This window comes from Schistocerca nitens, chromosome 2 (genome assembly GCF_023898315.1).
Source record: "Schistocerca nitens isolate TAMUIC-IGC-003100 chromosome 2, iqSchNite1.1, whole genome shotgun sequence".
Lineage (NCBI taxonomy): Eukaryota > Metazoa > Arthropoda > Insecta > Orthoptera > Acrididae > Schistocerca > Schistocerca nitens.
Window position 1 is genome coordinate 712,284,283 of NC_064615.1, and position 18,017 is coordinate 712,302,299.

Below are 18,017 nucleotides of genomic sequence, written 5' to 3' on the forward strand. Positions count from 1 at the left end.
GGATGGTATGAGTGGGTTTGGAGGCAAAGTGGAAGCCCAGGAGGCTATGTTGAAAGGCAGCTGCAAATGTGACAAAAAGTTTACTGAAGCATCTGCACAGCTTGATACACTGGGTAAGTGGCCAGCTGATCGCTGAATTCTGCTGGGCTGGCACAGGCTGACATGAATACTCCACTGAGCACTGGCAGCCTCATTATGTAAGAGAGCTGTACAGTTTCTGCACCAGCGACGTATATACTAGACCCTGCTGTATCTGCTATGACTCTGGGTGACACCCAGCTCCAACAAGGAGGTGGATGCCCACCACAATGGCGATAGATAGCTAGTGTACATTGGAAGTGACTGGCTGTCCCTGGGCAGGAGTCAGCTGTACTTCTGGAATTGACCTGGGATGGTCAGCCATACTGTGGTACTAAGTCCGTTGGGGACTTAGTGGCTAGAATCTGTTGCCCGGCCATGGCCTTGAACCATTGACTCCTACTAGCAGATCCATGTGACATCCTCGTCTGGCACAGACCCTCTGTCCTGGTAGAACTGAAAGACCAGTACTTATATTAAGCAGTGGCGTGTTTGTTGTGTGTATGCGCTACTACCAGTCAATATCCTCAAACACCACATCCACTGTCATTGTGGAAATCTGCCTTGCCCCTTGCTGCACTAGCCTGTGCAGTACCAGTGTGGTCACTGTTTCAGCAAGCTAACTTGCCTCACAGCACTGTGTGAGCCTTGTTGAATTATTACAGTGATAACATCTTGCACTCACCTGCTGTCAACGCCGCTGCAATATACCGCTCAGACTCACATTAATACGCCCCATGAATTGTTGGCTCACTACAATACTGTCACACAACAAGTAACATATGAGGCCGCAGGATGTATGTGGTGTACTGTTGCGCCACCAGACTTTCTTCAATCACTAGCAGCTGTGAACTGAAGTCATATACAATGCGTTCCCTCATCATGACGCTAGAAATAACATTGCTGAGCCTCTCCAAAACATTGGAAGGATACGACCTCTCCACAGGTCGCCGCTACACTCATCGACAGTTGGCATGTAGAAAGTACACAGCAGCGGTTCAGCACTGAACATAATGTGACACAATTCATCAGTCATCCATCCTTCCCATTCACTGCCCAACTACCACTCCTTTGTCATGTAGAAAGTACACAGAAGCGGTTCAGCACTGAACATAATGTGACACAATTCATCAGTCATCCATCCTTCCCATTCACTGCCCAACTACCACTCCAAATGCAGCGATTTGTGTTTTGGTATTAATGGCAGCTTACACATGGGACAATAATTATCTTGCCTGACAGCTGCTAGTTTCTGACCAACGGTGCAGTATGACACACAATGTTACATGGAGTCCGTTACTTGTTCTTGAATAGCAGACGCAAATGTGAATGTATTATGATGTCCTTGTTGTACAATACATGGATACTCCCATGTAGTGGTCAGACTTCGTTGACTGGAACCTCGACAACGAATATATGGCCCTCACATTCCTCTGTTGTCCACCATTGGGTCTTTGTCACACCTGAATGCCCCAAAAATCTGGATATTGCACGATTCGACAATCTGGCCAAATGGAGACAACCAATGAAGTCCATTCCAATACTCTGTCAGTGCTGACAAAACTGTCTCAGGTGAATGCACATCATTTCCATGTCATCCACTCAATGTGTGATACTGTTCACACCCTTTATATACTCTGCCTGGTCTGGTAACAACACTAAACACACTATGTTGGCCGTTCTGCCTGTCACGGAGAACTGCAGTTCCGACGATTGGTTATGGTTGATGTGCCAGTGCCACTGCAGTAGTTATGGAGTGGAGTGATTTTAACTGAGCTTTTCTGTTATGAGTTAAAAGTTTTGATCCGATGATGGCAGTAGTCGAAACGAAATTATAAATAAAGACATCTGACTATTTTTTCTGGATGCTTCACTTATTTGTCCAGTAGTGTAGTACTGTGTTAGAATTAAGCAACTAGCAATGATAAAGTTTATTAATAGCCAAAGGAAAATCCATAATGGGTGTTTTTCATAAAGCTTGTATGGTAAATTGCTGAGAAGTAAAACAATAGAAAAAGGTTCATCCAAACAACTGACAACTTCAGATATTTAATTGCCAGCGGAAATATGTGAATACAAACACGTCAAACAATGTTTATGACACAATGCATAGAGCGTTTTTATCTTTTATGGTGACTTCCATCCACCCCTGGAATGGAATAGTCATTAAAAAGTGGAGAGCAATGGTACATTGTACAGTGCTACAAAGAATACAAATGTTAACATAGGTGTAAATGTAGTTGGTAGTCCTGTGCCTTCAGTTTGCAGTTATTTACTTGCTGACAGACAGTAATTGTGACAGTAAGCCATGTAATGTGACTGATGATTTCGGTATGATGATGGGGAAGCCATCCTTTTGTTCTTGGGTTGGATATTAGGCCGCTTGGATACTGTGAACACATTGTATCACTGCTGCTTTCCATACTGGACTGCTGCATGGTGGATACCCCCGAAAATAATTTAGCATGTCCACGTATTACCCTTGTGAAGTGTGCATACTGTTTCATTGCACTGTATTTCAATCACTTCATGGAAACTCCACATTTTCAATCTGATGAGAATTTGATGGCCTAATTTTGTTATAAACAAATGTTGACGATGCTAAGGGAATTCAAAAGGACATGGAGACATCTGGCAATCGACATGATATAGTTTTTATTAACACTGACGCTGAGCTTTTTTCTGGAACAGAGAAAAAACAGTGATTGCACAAGTGTAAAAATCCAAAGCCACTCTTTTTCACTAGCCGACTCGGCAAGTCGCAATTAAAATCGTTCCACTCCATAACTACTGCAGTGGCACTGGTAAAGCAACCGTAATAGATCTTTAGAACAGAAAAGACAGTCTTGGTTGCACAAGATTATTCTAAAGATCGATTGCGGTTACTGTACAAGTGCCACTGCAGTACTTATGGTTGATGTGCCAGTGCCACTGCAGTAGTTATGGAGTGGTGTGATTTTAACTGAGCTTTCCTTTTACAAGTTGAAAGTTTTGATCTGATGATGCCAGTAGTTGAAACAAAATTACAGATAAAGACACATAACAAGCGATGTAGAAGGTTTTACTTACAAAAGAATAATAGAAGAACATACAGCATAGCAACTTCTATTTTGAGAAACTTGACTGTGTGAGTAGCAGCAGAGAAGATCGAGATGAGGCTAGAAATATAGCTTGTAGTGGGCCTGATTTTGTAATAAATTAAGGTTGACGTTGCTACAGGAAGACAACCGGCAATCGACACGGTATAAATGTCACCAAGTATTTCAATGTGTGAGCGATTTAGTTTTGTCCTATCTGCACTGTTCTTGATACTGGAGACTAAACGCTACTTTTTTTAACAATCGACTTCAGGCAAAGTGGTCTATCTTCCGCGTTTTGGACACCAATGTTTACAGCATTGGCGCTATGGGTGACAGTTTATCAAAAATTAGGGAGAATCGAAAGAGAAAGGCTGTGTGTTTGCTGATACGTATTTTTAATAATGATTTCCATATGATATGGCAATTTTTCATAGAATAATACAAGCAATGTAGGCGCAAAAAAAGAATTCAGTACAGTGGGCGTAACTTCCAGACGTCAATAGCTGCAAACTCATTTGAAACATCGCTGTTGGTGTGTTCTTATGGGTTGTTACAAAATGGTAAACTCGCTGTCTTTTTTACTACTTGCTCTGTGTTTGTTTTATATGGATTTCAGCGAATCGTGTATGTAGAGGTGCTTCCGACAACAATTAACTCATCAATACAATTGTGTTCTAGGTGGAAGACTCCAAAATGAATTCTGTTTTCGCGAGACGAAAGTCGAGTGAAAAGTTTTTGAAGAGGAACGGCTTCAACGCAAAGCTACTTGGTTTATGCGACAGAAATAAAAATGACCTATCACAGGACACCGTGCCTTTAGAGAATCAAGTTGCAGGACATTGTGCATCTGATGGAAAATCATCGTTAGGTAATGTTTACATTATACTATAATAAAGCTTTGATGTTGTTTTTTTTGCGTTGTGTTCTTAGTAACGGTTTACTTATGCAGGAATGTTGAAGCACAAAGATGGTTATGTCCTCAAGCCTATAGAGAAACCGGTTCAGGGTGAACGGGAAATTAAGTTTTACGAAGAGTTACAAGGAGCTACGGATCCAGTTTCTACAGCTCTTCGATCTTTTGTGCCACAGTATTTAGGTACAACTGAAATGAAGATCAATGAGAAAGGTGAGTCCATATTTCAAACCACATGCACTTAAATAGTAGTGTAACCATTACTGAATTTGTCATAGTTAGTACCAATATAAAACTCGGAACCAGGCATTTGAAAGCCGCACACTGTGTAAAGATTTAGATTCCTGCCTCATTCTTCCTTTTGTCATCGAGAAATCTGGAAAGCAGCCCATTCAACACAATGGAAGAGTATTTCAGAGGATTCAAGTTGAGATTCCTACAGCCATATTCATGTTAGAGTTTCTATGTTTCCTTTAATCACGTTGTGTTACTGGTGGCATTGGCAGTGGAAAATTTCTCCCATAATGTCTCACTTCATATTATATTCTACTCTGTAAAAAATAAAACACTAAATTGTAGATACCTCTTACTGCACAGCTGTATGGAGGATCTATGTTGTCTGTGATCTTATCATTGTTTTCATGACACCTGTTTCCCTTAAAGATTTTACTTCATATACTTGAATGTAGAGTGGTGATGATTTGCAAGTTTACATAAACGAATTTGTTCTTTGGACTTCCTCATTTATTACTCCCATTTGACTGTCATTCTATGTAATTAATCTCTCTTTGTCTCCATGTTAATTATTTTTCTCCGTATATTTTGGAAGGATTTCACTAGGCCCACAAATTTTGGGACAATATCTGTATTTTGCTTACTTCTTGCACATATTATTAAGTTCAGAATTACTACTACATTTACCTTTCATGAAGCCAAAAGTCCAGTTTCTCTCTTACTCTTCTCTAGAGGTCTATACTAATGTGGTCAACAGTTTGTAAATATAACATTTCTGGCATAATATTATGTAGTTTCTTTATTTAGCTGCTCATTTCATCATAATATTTTTTTCTAGGTCGCAAGCCAAAATTTCATTGTTTCTTGACACCAAAATAAACATCTTTTCCCAAAGAGAGATCATCATGTCCTTTACAATTACAGGTCACATGTCCTGTGCATACACAATTTGTATTTGTAATGCAGTGGTTTCCATTGCCTTCCACATTCTCATGCCGTTGTTCACTGCAGATGTGCATTCTCGGTTTAATTTAATTTCGAATTCACATATTTCTGGATTTGTATTTCGCTCTTAGTACTCTGTTTCCGTATTTCGCAAGGTGGGGTATATCTCTAGTTGAGCATGGATCCCCCCCCCCCCTTCCCCCCACCCCCTGTCCTTTCCCTCTGCTTTCACTATACTTACAGTGTCTAGTTTTGCTTTAACTATTTCCTTCTTTATTCTGTTTGACTGATCTAATAACTTCCTGTTCTTACTTAGGCAGTCAGTCACAACCTAAAATAATTTCCAGTCCATTCTGTCCTAAATTTTCAGTATTGCACTTCCTCACATTTCTTTCTGTTCATTTTCTTGAATTTCATGCTTTTGGTAGAGGGGGTGGGGGTGGGTTGAAAATGCCCATCTTCCCACCCAGAGTTGTGAGTTTGGTGACTTGAGGTGCTTCTGGCTACAATAACAGGGTTGATTTCTTTCCCCATCCTTATCCTGTTTGAATTTGTGCTTTGTCTCTGATGAACTTCGTGTCAGTGCTACATTAAATGTTAATCTCTCTTTCACTCCCTTCTTGAATATGTCAACTGGTCATCACTGCTGGACTATCAGAGTCTGTCTGCATCAGTGTGGGTGGCAGTCCATTATCTCCTGCACACTCAAGTATACCCTGTTGTGCGGGAGAGTTTTTAGACTGGATTGATAAAAAATAGAGAAAAGTTAAGATGGCAGTTTCGGCTCTTCACATGTTCCACATAGTCCTCCCCCCTTGAGAAAATGCTAAAGACGTTCATACAAGAGTGTGACACTATCAGAAAAATCCTTTGGGATGTTTTTCAACTCTTGCAGCACATGGGTGTAAATGTTGGTTATGTCATAACGTTACTCCTTCACGTGAGTTTCTGTACTGTGGCCTTTCTTGTGGTAGCTTCAATTGATAACACCAAGTCTTGCCATGTGATTATTTTTTTCAGAAAATAATTGTCTGCATTTTATGCTTCAATCAAGTCACAGTATCATCATTTTTGTTTGGCAGTTAAGGTGTGTGGGACAGATTTGGCACACACTTTTCTCTACTTCAGAACATTGTGGAGATGTTTCTCCATTGGAATTTGTGACACAACTACTTCGACACGCTATGGCTCATTGACACACTATGGCTCATTGACACACTATGGCTCATTGACACACTATGGCTCATTGACACACTATGGCTCATTGACACACTATAGCTGCACATTAACTGCTGGATACTACCTGCTCACAACTGGCTGGTCGAGCTCAGATCTGTCGAGTTAATAGTGCACTTACACTGTTGGTTGCTCTTCCACTGTGTGCTACTGTTGGCAGTTTTTCTGTTGGTTGTAGCTCATTGGGTGATAGCATACAGTAGCCAATGAAAATGGCTGAATCTAATAATGTTTTGGTGGAAGATACAAATTGGTTACTTTTGTTTTCAGCGTGGACAGCATGAGATTGGCGATTGTTGATCTGGCTATTATGGATTATGAAGTTGGTTACTGGTTATCGTGTGTTTCTTGCATTGTATGATCTAGGGGCAGCATCTTTGACTATTAATCAGAATGTCCTCAGTTCTGGGTTTGAGTCTCATCACTGCTTAAATTTTGACTAAAGATCATCAACAATGGCAGGTGAAGAATTCCGGCATAAGAAGTCACCCTCGTTCTGCCAACAGCATTGTCATAGAGGGTGGAGGAGTGGGCGAGGTTCAGGGCATCTCTTTCTCTTGGGGTGCGAAACTGCCCCTGAAAGTCAGAAAAATCTGCAGTGATGTATGGCATAAGGATGTGGAAGGTAATGGAAACCACTACATTAAAAACACATAATGTGTTGACAGGACATGTGACCTGTAATTGCAAAGGAATCGTGATGATTTCTCTTTGGGAAAAGATTCCAGATTAGTTCCCCATTCAGATCTCCTTGAGGGGACTGCCAAGGGGGGAGGATAGGGATGGTTGATCATGAAAAAAAGACTGAATAACCAAGGAAAGGATAACATTGTACAAATTGGGGTGAGGAATGTCAGTAGTTTGAACATGGTAAGGAAGCTAGAAAATCCAAAAATGGAAATGCTAGCTATAATGGGGTCAGTGAAGTGAAATGCAAAGAAGACAAGGATTTCTGGTCAGACGAGTATGGAGTAATATCAACAGCAACAGAGAATGGTGTCATGGGAGTAGGATTCATTATGAATACGAAGGTAGGGCAAAGAGAGAATTACTGTGAACAGTTCAGTGACAGGGATGTTCTCATCAGAATTGACGACAAACCAACAACAATATTTCGGGTTTACATGTCAAGAACACAAGCAGAGGACGAAGAGAGTGTAGATAAGGGTATTGAACAGGTAATTCAGTATGTAGAAGATGAAAGTTTAAAGTCATGGGGGATTGTAATGTGGTTATAGGGGAAGAAGCAGAAGAAAGGATTATGGGAGGATATGGGCTTGGTAGTAGTAACAAGAGAGGAAAGACCTGAGTTCTGCAATAAGTATCATCTAGTAATAGTGAATACTGTGTTCAAGAATCATGAGAGTAAGTGTATGTATTTATTGTGTACTCATTATTATAACATTAATTACTGTAATATTTTATGTTGTACACTTGTAGTTGGAAAAAGCTGGAAGATATTGAAAGATTCCAGTTACATTACATCATGATCAAGCAGATGCTCTGAAATTAGATATCGGATGTTATCACTGGAACCGTTGGAACGTATTGTATAACTAGAACCATTATTGCATTCGTTTCAAATGTGTATTTTAGGTTTATGAAACTAAAATAAGACGATTTATGTAATTTTTCTCAAGTTCAATATTTTTTATTTATTACAAAGAAGAATAAGTTTTTAGAAACTTTTTGTCCAATTAACAAACACAGTTTTATTTCAAATTCTTTTAGTAAAGAAGCTGATGTATTTATTGTGTACTCATTATTATAACATTAATTACTGTAATATTTTATGTTGTACACTTATAGTCATGAAATCTGTTTGCCAAATCCATGTAGCACAACATATTTGTAAAACACTGCCTGACTTTTTGTTCAGTTTATTTGCACTCACTGATGCAAATTACACATCTTTACTAGCAGGAACCACATACCACATCCTTAGTTATGTCCTTTGAACAAGATTCACGCACTGGCAGTGTGCAGTTTTTGGAAATATAACTTGCCTTATTCCTACACTTCATCATTTGACATTGTCTCCTCATTTATTTCCTTCCACAGAGTTTCCTGATTCAACTTCTGTTCCCACCAAGCTACTTTTTGAGTCCGTGTACCCCATATGAAGAGCTCCTCTGTTAGCTTTAGGATACAATTTCGACGAGTGATCTTCATCCCTGTTAGTTTCTTGAAAAATTATCCATGAATTGATAGCTGCCAAGTCAAGAATATTATAAAATATGTGAACTGGCCATCTACGAGAACCAGCTCGAACAGTGTATTTTCTTACCATTTGTATTGTTGTAGGAAACTATTATTTCTGGACCTTTTTTTTGTCGGATTTAAGTTCAATTTCCGAATGCAAAGTGCTATAAAGAATCACATTCTTGTTTTGTTTGCCTTGATGTTTGAAGAGAGATGAGTAGTAAAGATTAGCCTTCATTTCATTCGCAGCATTAGGGATTTCTCCTCTTGATCGTCTAGTTGTTCCAACAGTGCTAGTACCGTTAGTTCTCAACTTCTCGCCCAGTTTCACTGTTGTAAAAAAAATTGCCCGTAGGCACGTTGCGCCCCCTCCTTCTGGAACGGCTCTATCAACTTCATTACTACACTTTCAGGAAGAACCTGGTCACGTAGTCTGTGATCGTCTTTTCCTAAATAAGGGAACCCATTGCACAGAAACTTTTGAGTCAACATCAACAAGAAGCCAACATTTTATAGCAAATTTATCTGGTTTGTTTGGCATATATTCTAAGAATGGACACCCTTTTTTGCTTGGAAAAAGCTGTTTTTCAGCAGTCAGATTTTCACCTGGAATATAGGTCAAATGGCAATTTTCAGTAAATTTGTTCCAAACTTTTGGCACTAAAGTGAATTTATCTGTCTTCAAATGTTCTGATTTTGTGCTTCTAAAGTTGGAGCGCAAAAATCTTAGAATTTCTTGAAAGCAATTTCTCCCCATTGCATCAGTGAAGATTGGTGGGCCCAACTTTTTAGACCACAGTTCATCAAGTTCATTACTATTGGCTCCAAGAACACCATGAGAATACAATAAAGCAATGAAAGCCTCCAGTTTCTCCATACTTACACTCCACAATTAATTTCCTAGAATTCGCTTTGCCTCCGTATCTTTGTCGTATTTTATGTCTTTCAGTATTGGTTCATCAATAAACAGATGCCATGCACTCACTACACTGACATCAGAAACATACCGCTTTGAATAAGGAGTAGGTCCTGGATTTTCTTTCATGATATAATGACTCGCCAATCTGCCAGATGTGGTCTTTCCAAACTCTGATGGAGTCCACTCCATGACAGCATCAGTACCCTACAACACATTATGTGGTCCTAGGAGGCACGTGTTGATCTTTCCCTTCTGATATCTTGTTTTATGTGATACAATTTCTGCTGCTGTAATAGGACAATAGAAAACTTCAAATTAGAAGTGTCCACTCCGAGTAATTGTCGTGTAAATTCTGAATTTTATATGAAAGTTGAATTTTGACATGTAAATAATGGGTTTCATAATTGTTACTAACCTGGCTGAGCAACTACATTTTCAGCATAATCTGAATCACTGCTTCTGGAGTGATGGTTTGGTTGACACTAATCTTTGTCAGCATCTTCTCTTAGGTCTGCTGCATCTAGGTCACATTCTGCTTGAGACTTACCTGGAATATCATGTAAGAGAGCTGAACAAATCTGCATGGGTAAGCGACGGAGATCTGCGAGCCATCACTACTATGTTGCTATTAGCTAACAAGTCACAATGTGACTGGAGCAGCAGAGGCAGATAATGGGCATAAGTAAATTCAAAGTCTTTCATTATTGTGCAGATTATTGCTGTTTAGAGACTGATTAACAGATTTAATCTCAACCATAGGAAGAAGGACATATTGTAAGACCTTTCGTTACAATAATCAATACAGTGGTCAAAATGAGTAGTCTCACAGTTCTAGGTATAATTTTTAACAACATCCTAACCATTTTTAAAAAATTAAATGTATTTATTACAGGTGATTCTGACCTTGAACATGAAAAAATCACTGAAACTCATTGCAATATGACAAAAACTGCAGTCAAAATAATGTTTTGAAAACCTGTTGCGATCGTTTTGACAGCTCTGGCTTTTCTAGTATTAAGGCATAAACAGATACAGACTCAGATCACTATTTAGTAATGATGAAGAGTAGGCCAAAGTTTAAGAGACTAGTCAGATAGAATCAACCCACAAAGAAGTAGAATGGGGAATTACTAAGGAATGGAGAGATACGCTTAAAGTTATCAAAGGCTATAGATACTGCGGTTATGAATAGCGTTATACACAGTTCAGATGAAGAGAGGAGGACATTTCTAAAAAGGCCAGTCACAGAAGTTTAAAAGAAACACACAGGTACAAGGAAGGTAACTGCGAAGAAACCATGGGTTACAGAAGAAATACCTCATTTGATGAAGGAAATTAGTAAGTACAAAAATGTTTAGGGAAATTCGGGAATACAGGTATGTCACTTAGGAATGAAATAAATAGGAAGTGCAGGGAAGATAATGCAAAATAGCTACATGAAAAATTTGAATATATGGAAAAAGAAATGATTGTCGGAAGGATTGACTTGGCATGAAGAGTACTCAAAACAACCTGTGGTGAAATTAAAAGCAAGGGCAATAACAGTAAGAGTGCAATGAAAATTCCATTGTGGATAGGTGGAAAGAGTACATTGAAGGCCTGTATGAGGTGAGACTTGTCTGATGGCATGGTAGAAGAAGATAAGAGATCAAGTATTAGAATAAAAGTTTAAGAGTTTTGACAACTTAACATCAAATAAAGTAGAAGAGATAGGTAAGATTCCATTGAAATTTCTAAAATCATTTGGGGAAGTGGTAACAAAATGACTATTCATGTTGGAGTGCTGAATCTATGAGACTGGCACCTCATGCATCCAAGTTGCTGACAAGAATAATATACAGGATAATGAAAAAGCAAATTGAAGATATGTTGGATGACAGTCAGTTTGGCTTTAGAAAAGATAAAAGACATGAGAGATGCAGTTCTGACTTTACAGTTAATACTGGAAGCAGACTGAAGAAAGATCAGAACACATCCATAGGATTTGTCCATCTGGAAGAAGTGTTTGACTGTGTAAAATGGTGTAAGAAGTTCTTAAGTCAGAAAAAATAGGGGTAAGTTACAGGGAAAGATGGGTAATGTACAACATGTACAAGAAACGAGAGGGAACAAAAGACTAGACTGAGAACGAAGAGCTAGTTTTTAAAAAGATGTAAGGCAGTGGTGTAGTCTTTAGCTTCTGTTGTTCAATCTGTACGTCAAAGAAGCAGTGACAGAAGTAGAAGAAAGGTTCAAAAGTGGGATTAAAGTTCAAAAAGGATATCAAGGATATCACTGTTAAGATTCGCTGATGACATTGCTATCCTGAGTGAAAGTGAAGAATTATAGGATCTGTTGAATGGAATGAACAGTCTAATTAGTGCAGAATATGGACTGAGAGTAAATTCAAGTAAGATGAAAGTAATGAGGAGTAGGAGAAATAAGGGCAGCAAGAAACTTAACATCAGAATTAGGGATCTCACAGTTAACCAAATTACGGAATTTTACTACATAGGCAGCAAAATAACCCACAATATATGGATCAAGGAGGACATAAAAAGCAGTCTAGCAGTGGCAAAAAGAACATTGCAAGCCAAGAGAATACTACTAATATCAAACATAGGCCTTAATTTGAGGAAGGAATTTCTGAGATTGTATATGTGGGGCACAGCATTCTGTGGTAGTGAAACATGGACTATGAGAAAACCAGGAAGGAAGAGAATCAAAGCATTTGAGATGTAGTGCTACAGAAGAAAGTTGAAAATTTCGTGGATTGATAAGGTAAGGAAAGGAATGAGGGGGTGGTCAGGAGAATTGGCAAGGAGAGAAATATTTGGAAAAACACTGCCTAGAAGGCTGGGTGGTATGATAGGACATCTGTTAAGAGGTCAGGGAATAAATTCCATGGTGCTGGAGCTTTAGAGAGTAAAAACCATATATGAAGACAGAGATTGGAGTACATCCAGCAGATAATTGAGAACACAAGTTGCAACAGCTACCAGGTTGGCACAGGAGATGAATTTGCAGCAGGCCACATCAAACCAGGAAGAAGACTGAAGGGGGAGAAAAGGGCAGATAAAAAGGATTTCATGGGATAATTTTTTTTTTTTTTTTCCAGTGCAAGTTTGTTTGTCAGTTGGCGAAGCCAATGAATGTGGCTGGAGGAATACTGGTTATGGTGACAGATTGCTCTGTAGTGCAGCAAAAGGTATAGGTTAGGCTGAAATGGTACAGTTTGATTGACAGTAGGCGAAGTCAACAGATGTCACTGGATGAAAACCAGTTGTGGTGACAGTGATCTGTAGCATAGCCCACTGATTGTTTTGAAAAGTTTGTGGGGTATTTTTGAAACATCTCGATTTGAGAGGTTATGTTAATGCAGGAACCTAAGAGTACAGCTTAAACTTCACAGAATATTCTGTTTTCCATCTCAACATTCTGCATAATACATTTCATTATGTCGCCACACAATTTGATGCTCTCAGCATTATCAAACATTATTTTCTCCCTCATTGGTTCCTGTATCTTGTGTAATATGGACTCATCATTCGCCGGCCGGAGTGTCCGAGCGGTTAAAGGCGCTACAGTCTGGAACCGCACGACCGCTACGGTCGCAGGTTCGAATCCTGCCTCGGGCATGGATGTGTGTGATGTCCTTAGGTTAGTTAGGTTTAAGTAGTTCTAAGTTCTAGGGGACTTATGACCGCAGCAGTTGAGTTCCATAGTGCTCAGAGCCATTTGAACCATTTGAACTCATCATTCATCGTGTTCAGTTCTCATCATTACCGTATTTACTCGAATCTAAGCCGCACTCGAATCTAAGCCGCACCTGAAAAATGAGACTCGAAATCAAGGAAAAAAAATTTTCCCGAATCTAAGCCGCACCTGAAATTTGAGACTCGAAATTCAAGGGGAGAGAAAAGTTTTAGGTCGCACCTCCAAGTCAAAACTAAGTTCGTCTAATTGTAATATGAGACACAATTTAGGTCGAATGAATGACGATACAGCTGCAGTAGTTTGGTTCGAGTCATAAGGTTAGCAGTTACGGTTTACCAGGTAGCCATTGCTACGCGTCACGCGCTCCGTCCGTATTTATACGGATATCCTTCCTTTTTCACGTGCTTCGTCTGGTTTGAATTGATTGCTTATTTTTCTTTGATCTGATAAGTGCCGTTTACTTTGTTATAGGTGTTTACGTCACTCTAAGCTGAAAATGCATTACTGTACTGTGTCCTGCATTGTTTGTCGCATTCTGATAGTGCGTGTTTACGGCCTGTCGCCGCTCGCGGCGTGTCTTGCTTTTGTGCGCGCTACCGCCGCTTACAAATAAAAAATAGAGAGGAATCGTTTCATTAGCGAAACATTTGTTGTTACTTACACTACTGCTTTCTTTGATAATGATCAACAAGAACCAAATTAAGACTGCGTATGATAGATGATGATCTGAACGAAATTTTAGCGAAAATTTTTCTCCGTTTGAAAATCTTTGCAGGTGCCTCTTTAGTTCATTACATTCTGCACAGAAATTAGTCATCTTAGATTTAAAAATCTAATCAGTTGCCGTGCTTCATTTCTGACTGTATGACTATCAGGCATAAGAATAATACGAATATAAACATGACATGATATGTATATTCTTCCGCGTTTGCTGTTGTCTCACTCTAGTTTCGTAGTTTATTAGGCAGACAGGATTTAAATGAGATAGTAGCAAACACGAAACAATACATGGCAAAATGTTTATATTCGTATTAATCTTATGGCGAAGAGAATACTACATGTGATTCACAATTCATAAAAGCTCCTATTAGCAACCATCTCTTCTCACAGGTAGGAAAAAATTCAGAACGTAGAGTTGGCCATATTGACAAACATCCCAGTCTTGCCAGTCGGATTTTCATAGTACATTGAAATGCTGCTACATTCGAAGATCAACAATACAGAATTTGTATTTACTTCGTTGAATAATGTACCAAAATGCAGTGATCGAAACTCTGAGCGTAGGAAAAAGGCTCGTCTTCCTCTTTTTATTTATTTACTGACGCAGAGATTTTGGTGCCAGTATTTATCTTTGTGCCTACAAAGCATGCCTATGTGGCGCTACATATATTCGACGGCAGAAGTTAGTTGTGGCGGCACCCACCAACATTTTTCAGAACTCCCGCTTGCTTTGCAATCGATTCTAAGCCGCAGGCGGTTTTTTGGATTACAAAAACCGGAAAAAAAGTGCGTCTTAGATTCGAGTAAATACGGTAATAGCACAAACAGTTGCCAACTGCAGCACACAATGCAAAAGCCACCAACACTGTAAGTGCGGTTTCACCCAACTGTTATTTACAATTATTAGTTCAAGCTGCCACCAAAGATACTACACTGACATCACTTATACACCAGGAATAAAAGCAGCCTGTTTACATTATTTTGCTTTCGAAAGTTTGTTTTCACTACAACCATAGCAACTCTAAAAGTTTCACCTGCTATTTCTACACCCTAATCTTCATAAAATAGGTGGAAGTTCATAATGTTCAACATCTAATGATGCTCTTTATATCTTAACTCATGTATATTTTTCATTTAGACACACAATGACTTTTCTATGTGTATGGCAAATCAGTTAATACAGAATGTATGCTAGAAGGAATCAGAAAACTACCTACTGTTTTTCATGCAAATCAACATATATGAACCTATCACTGCTTATATTTAGCTCACAAGTGACAAGATATAAGAACATTAAACTAATTCATACATAAAATGATCATCCAGCAACGTTTCATGGAATTGCTTCATGTAAACAAAGCAAGTTGTTCCCAAAATACCTGTTAACTTTCAGTAGTGAATGGGGTTAAAGCAGGTCATAACTTTGGAAACATCACACTTCAGGTTTGTTTGATAGCACTACTACACGAATGCTGTTTAGCAAATGTTGTTAACTTTTCCATGAGTGTATTTGCTGTGTATTGTCAACACGAACCATGAAGTTGCCTGCATAACTGATTGTTAAGCCATCCCTACGTGGCTGACTGTTTTGGCCACAGGTACTTTCTAAGGGTCATTCCTATACACTTAGATATTAATTATTGAAATAAAATTTCGACTAAGAGGAATTTCCATCTGCAATAACCTGTTCTTTCTGCGGGCAACATATTCATAAGTGTCAAATCATCTTGTATAATATTGATGAAATAAATTTCGTATTGTAGTGCATTATAGATAGTATTTATTCTTTTTTCAGATATTAAGTTCCTCATTTTAAAAGATGTGACTGATGGTTTCGCAGAGCCTTGTGTTATGGATGTTAAAATAGGGAAACAAACTTGGGATCCTGAAGCAACAGAAGAGAAAATAAAAAACGAACAGGTAAGTCAATCATAAAATTGTTAAAATTAACTTACAGTTCCTGCTTATCCTTTCATTCCTATATAATTTGTACTTTTTCATTTCATCTGTGGAATCTTTCTGTTGCAAAACGCTTTTCCTGGTTTCCTCTTGTTCCAAATATCCATGTTCCGCATAAGATTATTGTTTACCAGATCACTAAACATTAGTCTCCCACTGTTTGGACCAGTCTGCTCACATCTAGTCTTTGTCTGTTAAACTGTCAGGGTGTATACGACCTGGGAGATCCGGGAAGAACCCGGGAATTTTTTCATCTGGGAGAAAACCAGGAAGAGCCCTTGAATTTTTTAGAATACTGGGAATTTTTCATTGTTTAGTTTTTAGTTACATTTTTGTAACTTTGACTAGTAAGAACGAATACTCTAACAAAGAATATTACTATATCTCGCTACTGCAGAATAATACTGCAGCAATAAAAGACGAATGAGAGAACAAAACGAAAATAAAACTTAAGTTGCAAAGGAAATGCACCATATACAAGAACAAAACACAGCGCTCATACAAGTGTCTGCCAACAGCAAAATGTGTCAAAGCATTTAGGACTACTATACAGTGTTTCATAACAACAAATCGCCTCCGATGAGCGTGACATCACAACTGTTTACAATAGATTCGTTTGAGCGGTTGCGAGTGAGCTTATGCGCATGTGCGGTTGAGTTGTGTATGAGTATTATCATCTCCCACTTCTGGCTACAGAAGTGTGGCAGTAAGCATTACAAGCAATTGCAGCAAGCAGCCAGATGCTATCCGAATAAATTTTGCTGGTGCACCTAAGCTGTCAGATTCATGTATGCGCAACAGGCCCGGAACTAGGGGGCGGGGGCAAACTGGGGTATCTGACACCAGTGGCAGTTTCAGGGAGGGCGGGGGGGGGGGGGGGGGGCAAATTCATCTTATTGAGGAAAAAGACCTTTTTTCACAAAGCCGCCACATCCTTTGCATCTAGAAATAAACTTTTCTATAGACAAAAGGGGACGGGTCTATACGAGCTGAGCAAATAAAGCCGAAAGGGTGAATGACAATCGCTGTTTATGTGGTTGACTGGGTTTGAAAATGATCAGCGTTGTTATAATTACTGGCGAATTCAATAGATTCAGACTACCAGAGTGGAAATAAATGACTAACAGGAATAACAAGCAACTAAGATAACGTATTGTCTTCTCCGCGTATCCCAGAAAATGAAATCTTGACAAAACATTTTTGGCCAGACTGCTACACTACTAAGGGCCAGTTATACAGTCCCAGGCTAGCAGCCGCTAAAGTTCTATTCTGGGAGTAGTGTGGAAAACGCGTTGTACGAACATGTAATAACGCCTAACTGTAGAACAAATGCAGGATAACTAAACCGGTGATTGTGGCAGGGTTAGTGAAGTTAACCAGAGAATAAATTTGGACACTGGCAGGAATAGTTACAGAATTAGTGATGACAAGATTGTTTGTTAGAACGAGGAAGGAGAAGAAACGGAGACCCTCACAAATTATGGAAGAATATGACAATTCCAAATTTATATAAAAATTTCGTACTACTACTTTTCGATCTCATGCTTCAGAAGCTAGAGAGTATGAATGAAATGTGAAACTATTTCCTAACATAAAACTTTTTGCTTGTAGTAGGCCTAATAGGCATTTGATATTGGTACTTTGTGAATTATATTCTGTCGTGTTATAAAAATGACCATTTGTGCCAAAACAGTCTCGTTTATTTGGTGTGTGTAACAATGTTGCAATATTAGGCAGGCCTATTTCGTTTTACCTAGCACACAGTGACAAAATACACGTAATCAGATCGAGAAACCACACCAGTCTTGATACTATTTGTATTAACAGCTTTTCTGGTAGTAGATAATAATATTTCGTTTATTCGTGTAGCCAAATGTTGACGAACTTTGAAGAGTTAATAGATTCTTTCCCAGATAGGAAAGTACTCCATATAAAGCCGTGGCAAGATTAGAGAGAAAAAATGCCAGGACTTAAGGATGGAGAAAATGTGTACTGTCTTGCTGCTCTCTTGTATTGTTTTATGTATCCTATATTT

The 18,017-nt window shown here is 38.9% G+C and overlaps 1 protein-coding gene across 2 annotated transcripts in view; it reads left to right on the plus strand.

Moving 5' to 3' along the window:
• The window catches only part of LOC126236876 (inositol polyphosphate multikinase), a 134,510-nt gene that overhangs the window by 73,625 nt on the left and 42,868 nt on the right, over nt 1-18,017 (plus strand). Inside the window, exons 1-4 of one of the 2 annotated variants that reach the window (XM_049946499.1) lie at nt 3,447-3,718; nt 3,837-4,026; nt 4,108-4,284; nt 15,819-15,943. In XM_049946499.1, coding sequence (XP_049802456.1) covers nt 3,701-3,718; nt 3,837-4,026; nt 4,108-4,284; nt 15,819-15,943 — 510 coding nt within the window. In that variant the 5' untranslated portion in view covers nt 3,447-3,700. Of the gene's footprint in view, nt 1-3,446; nt 3,719-3,836; nt 4,027-4,107; nt 4,285-15,818; nt 15,944-18,017 lie in introns of those variants that run through there. The other variant, XM_049946500.1, reaches the window with a different exon arrangement.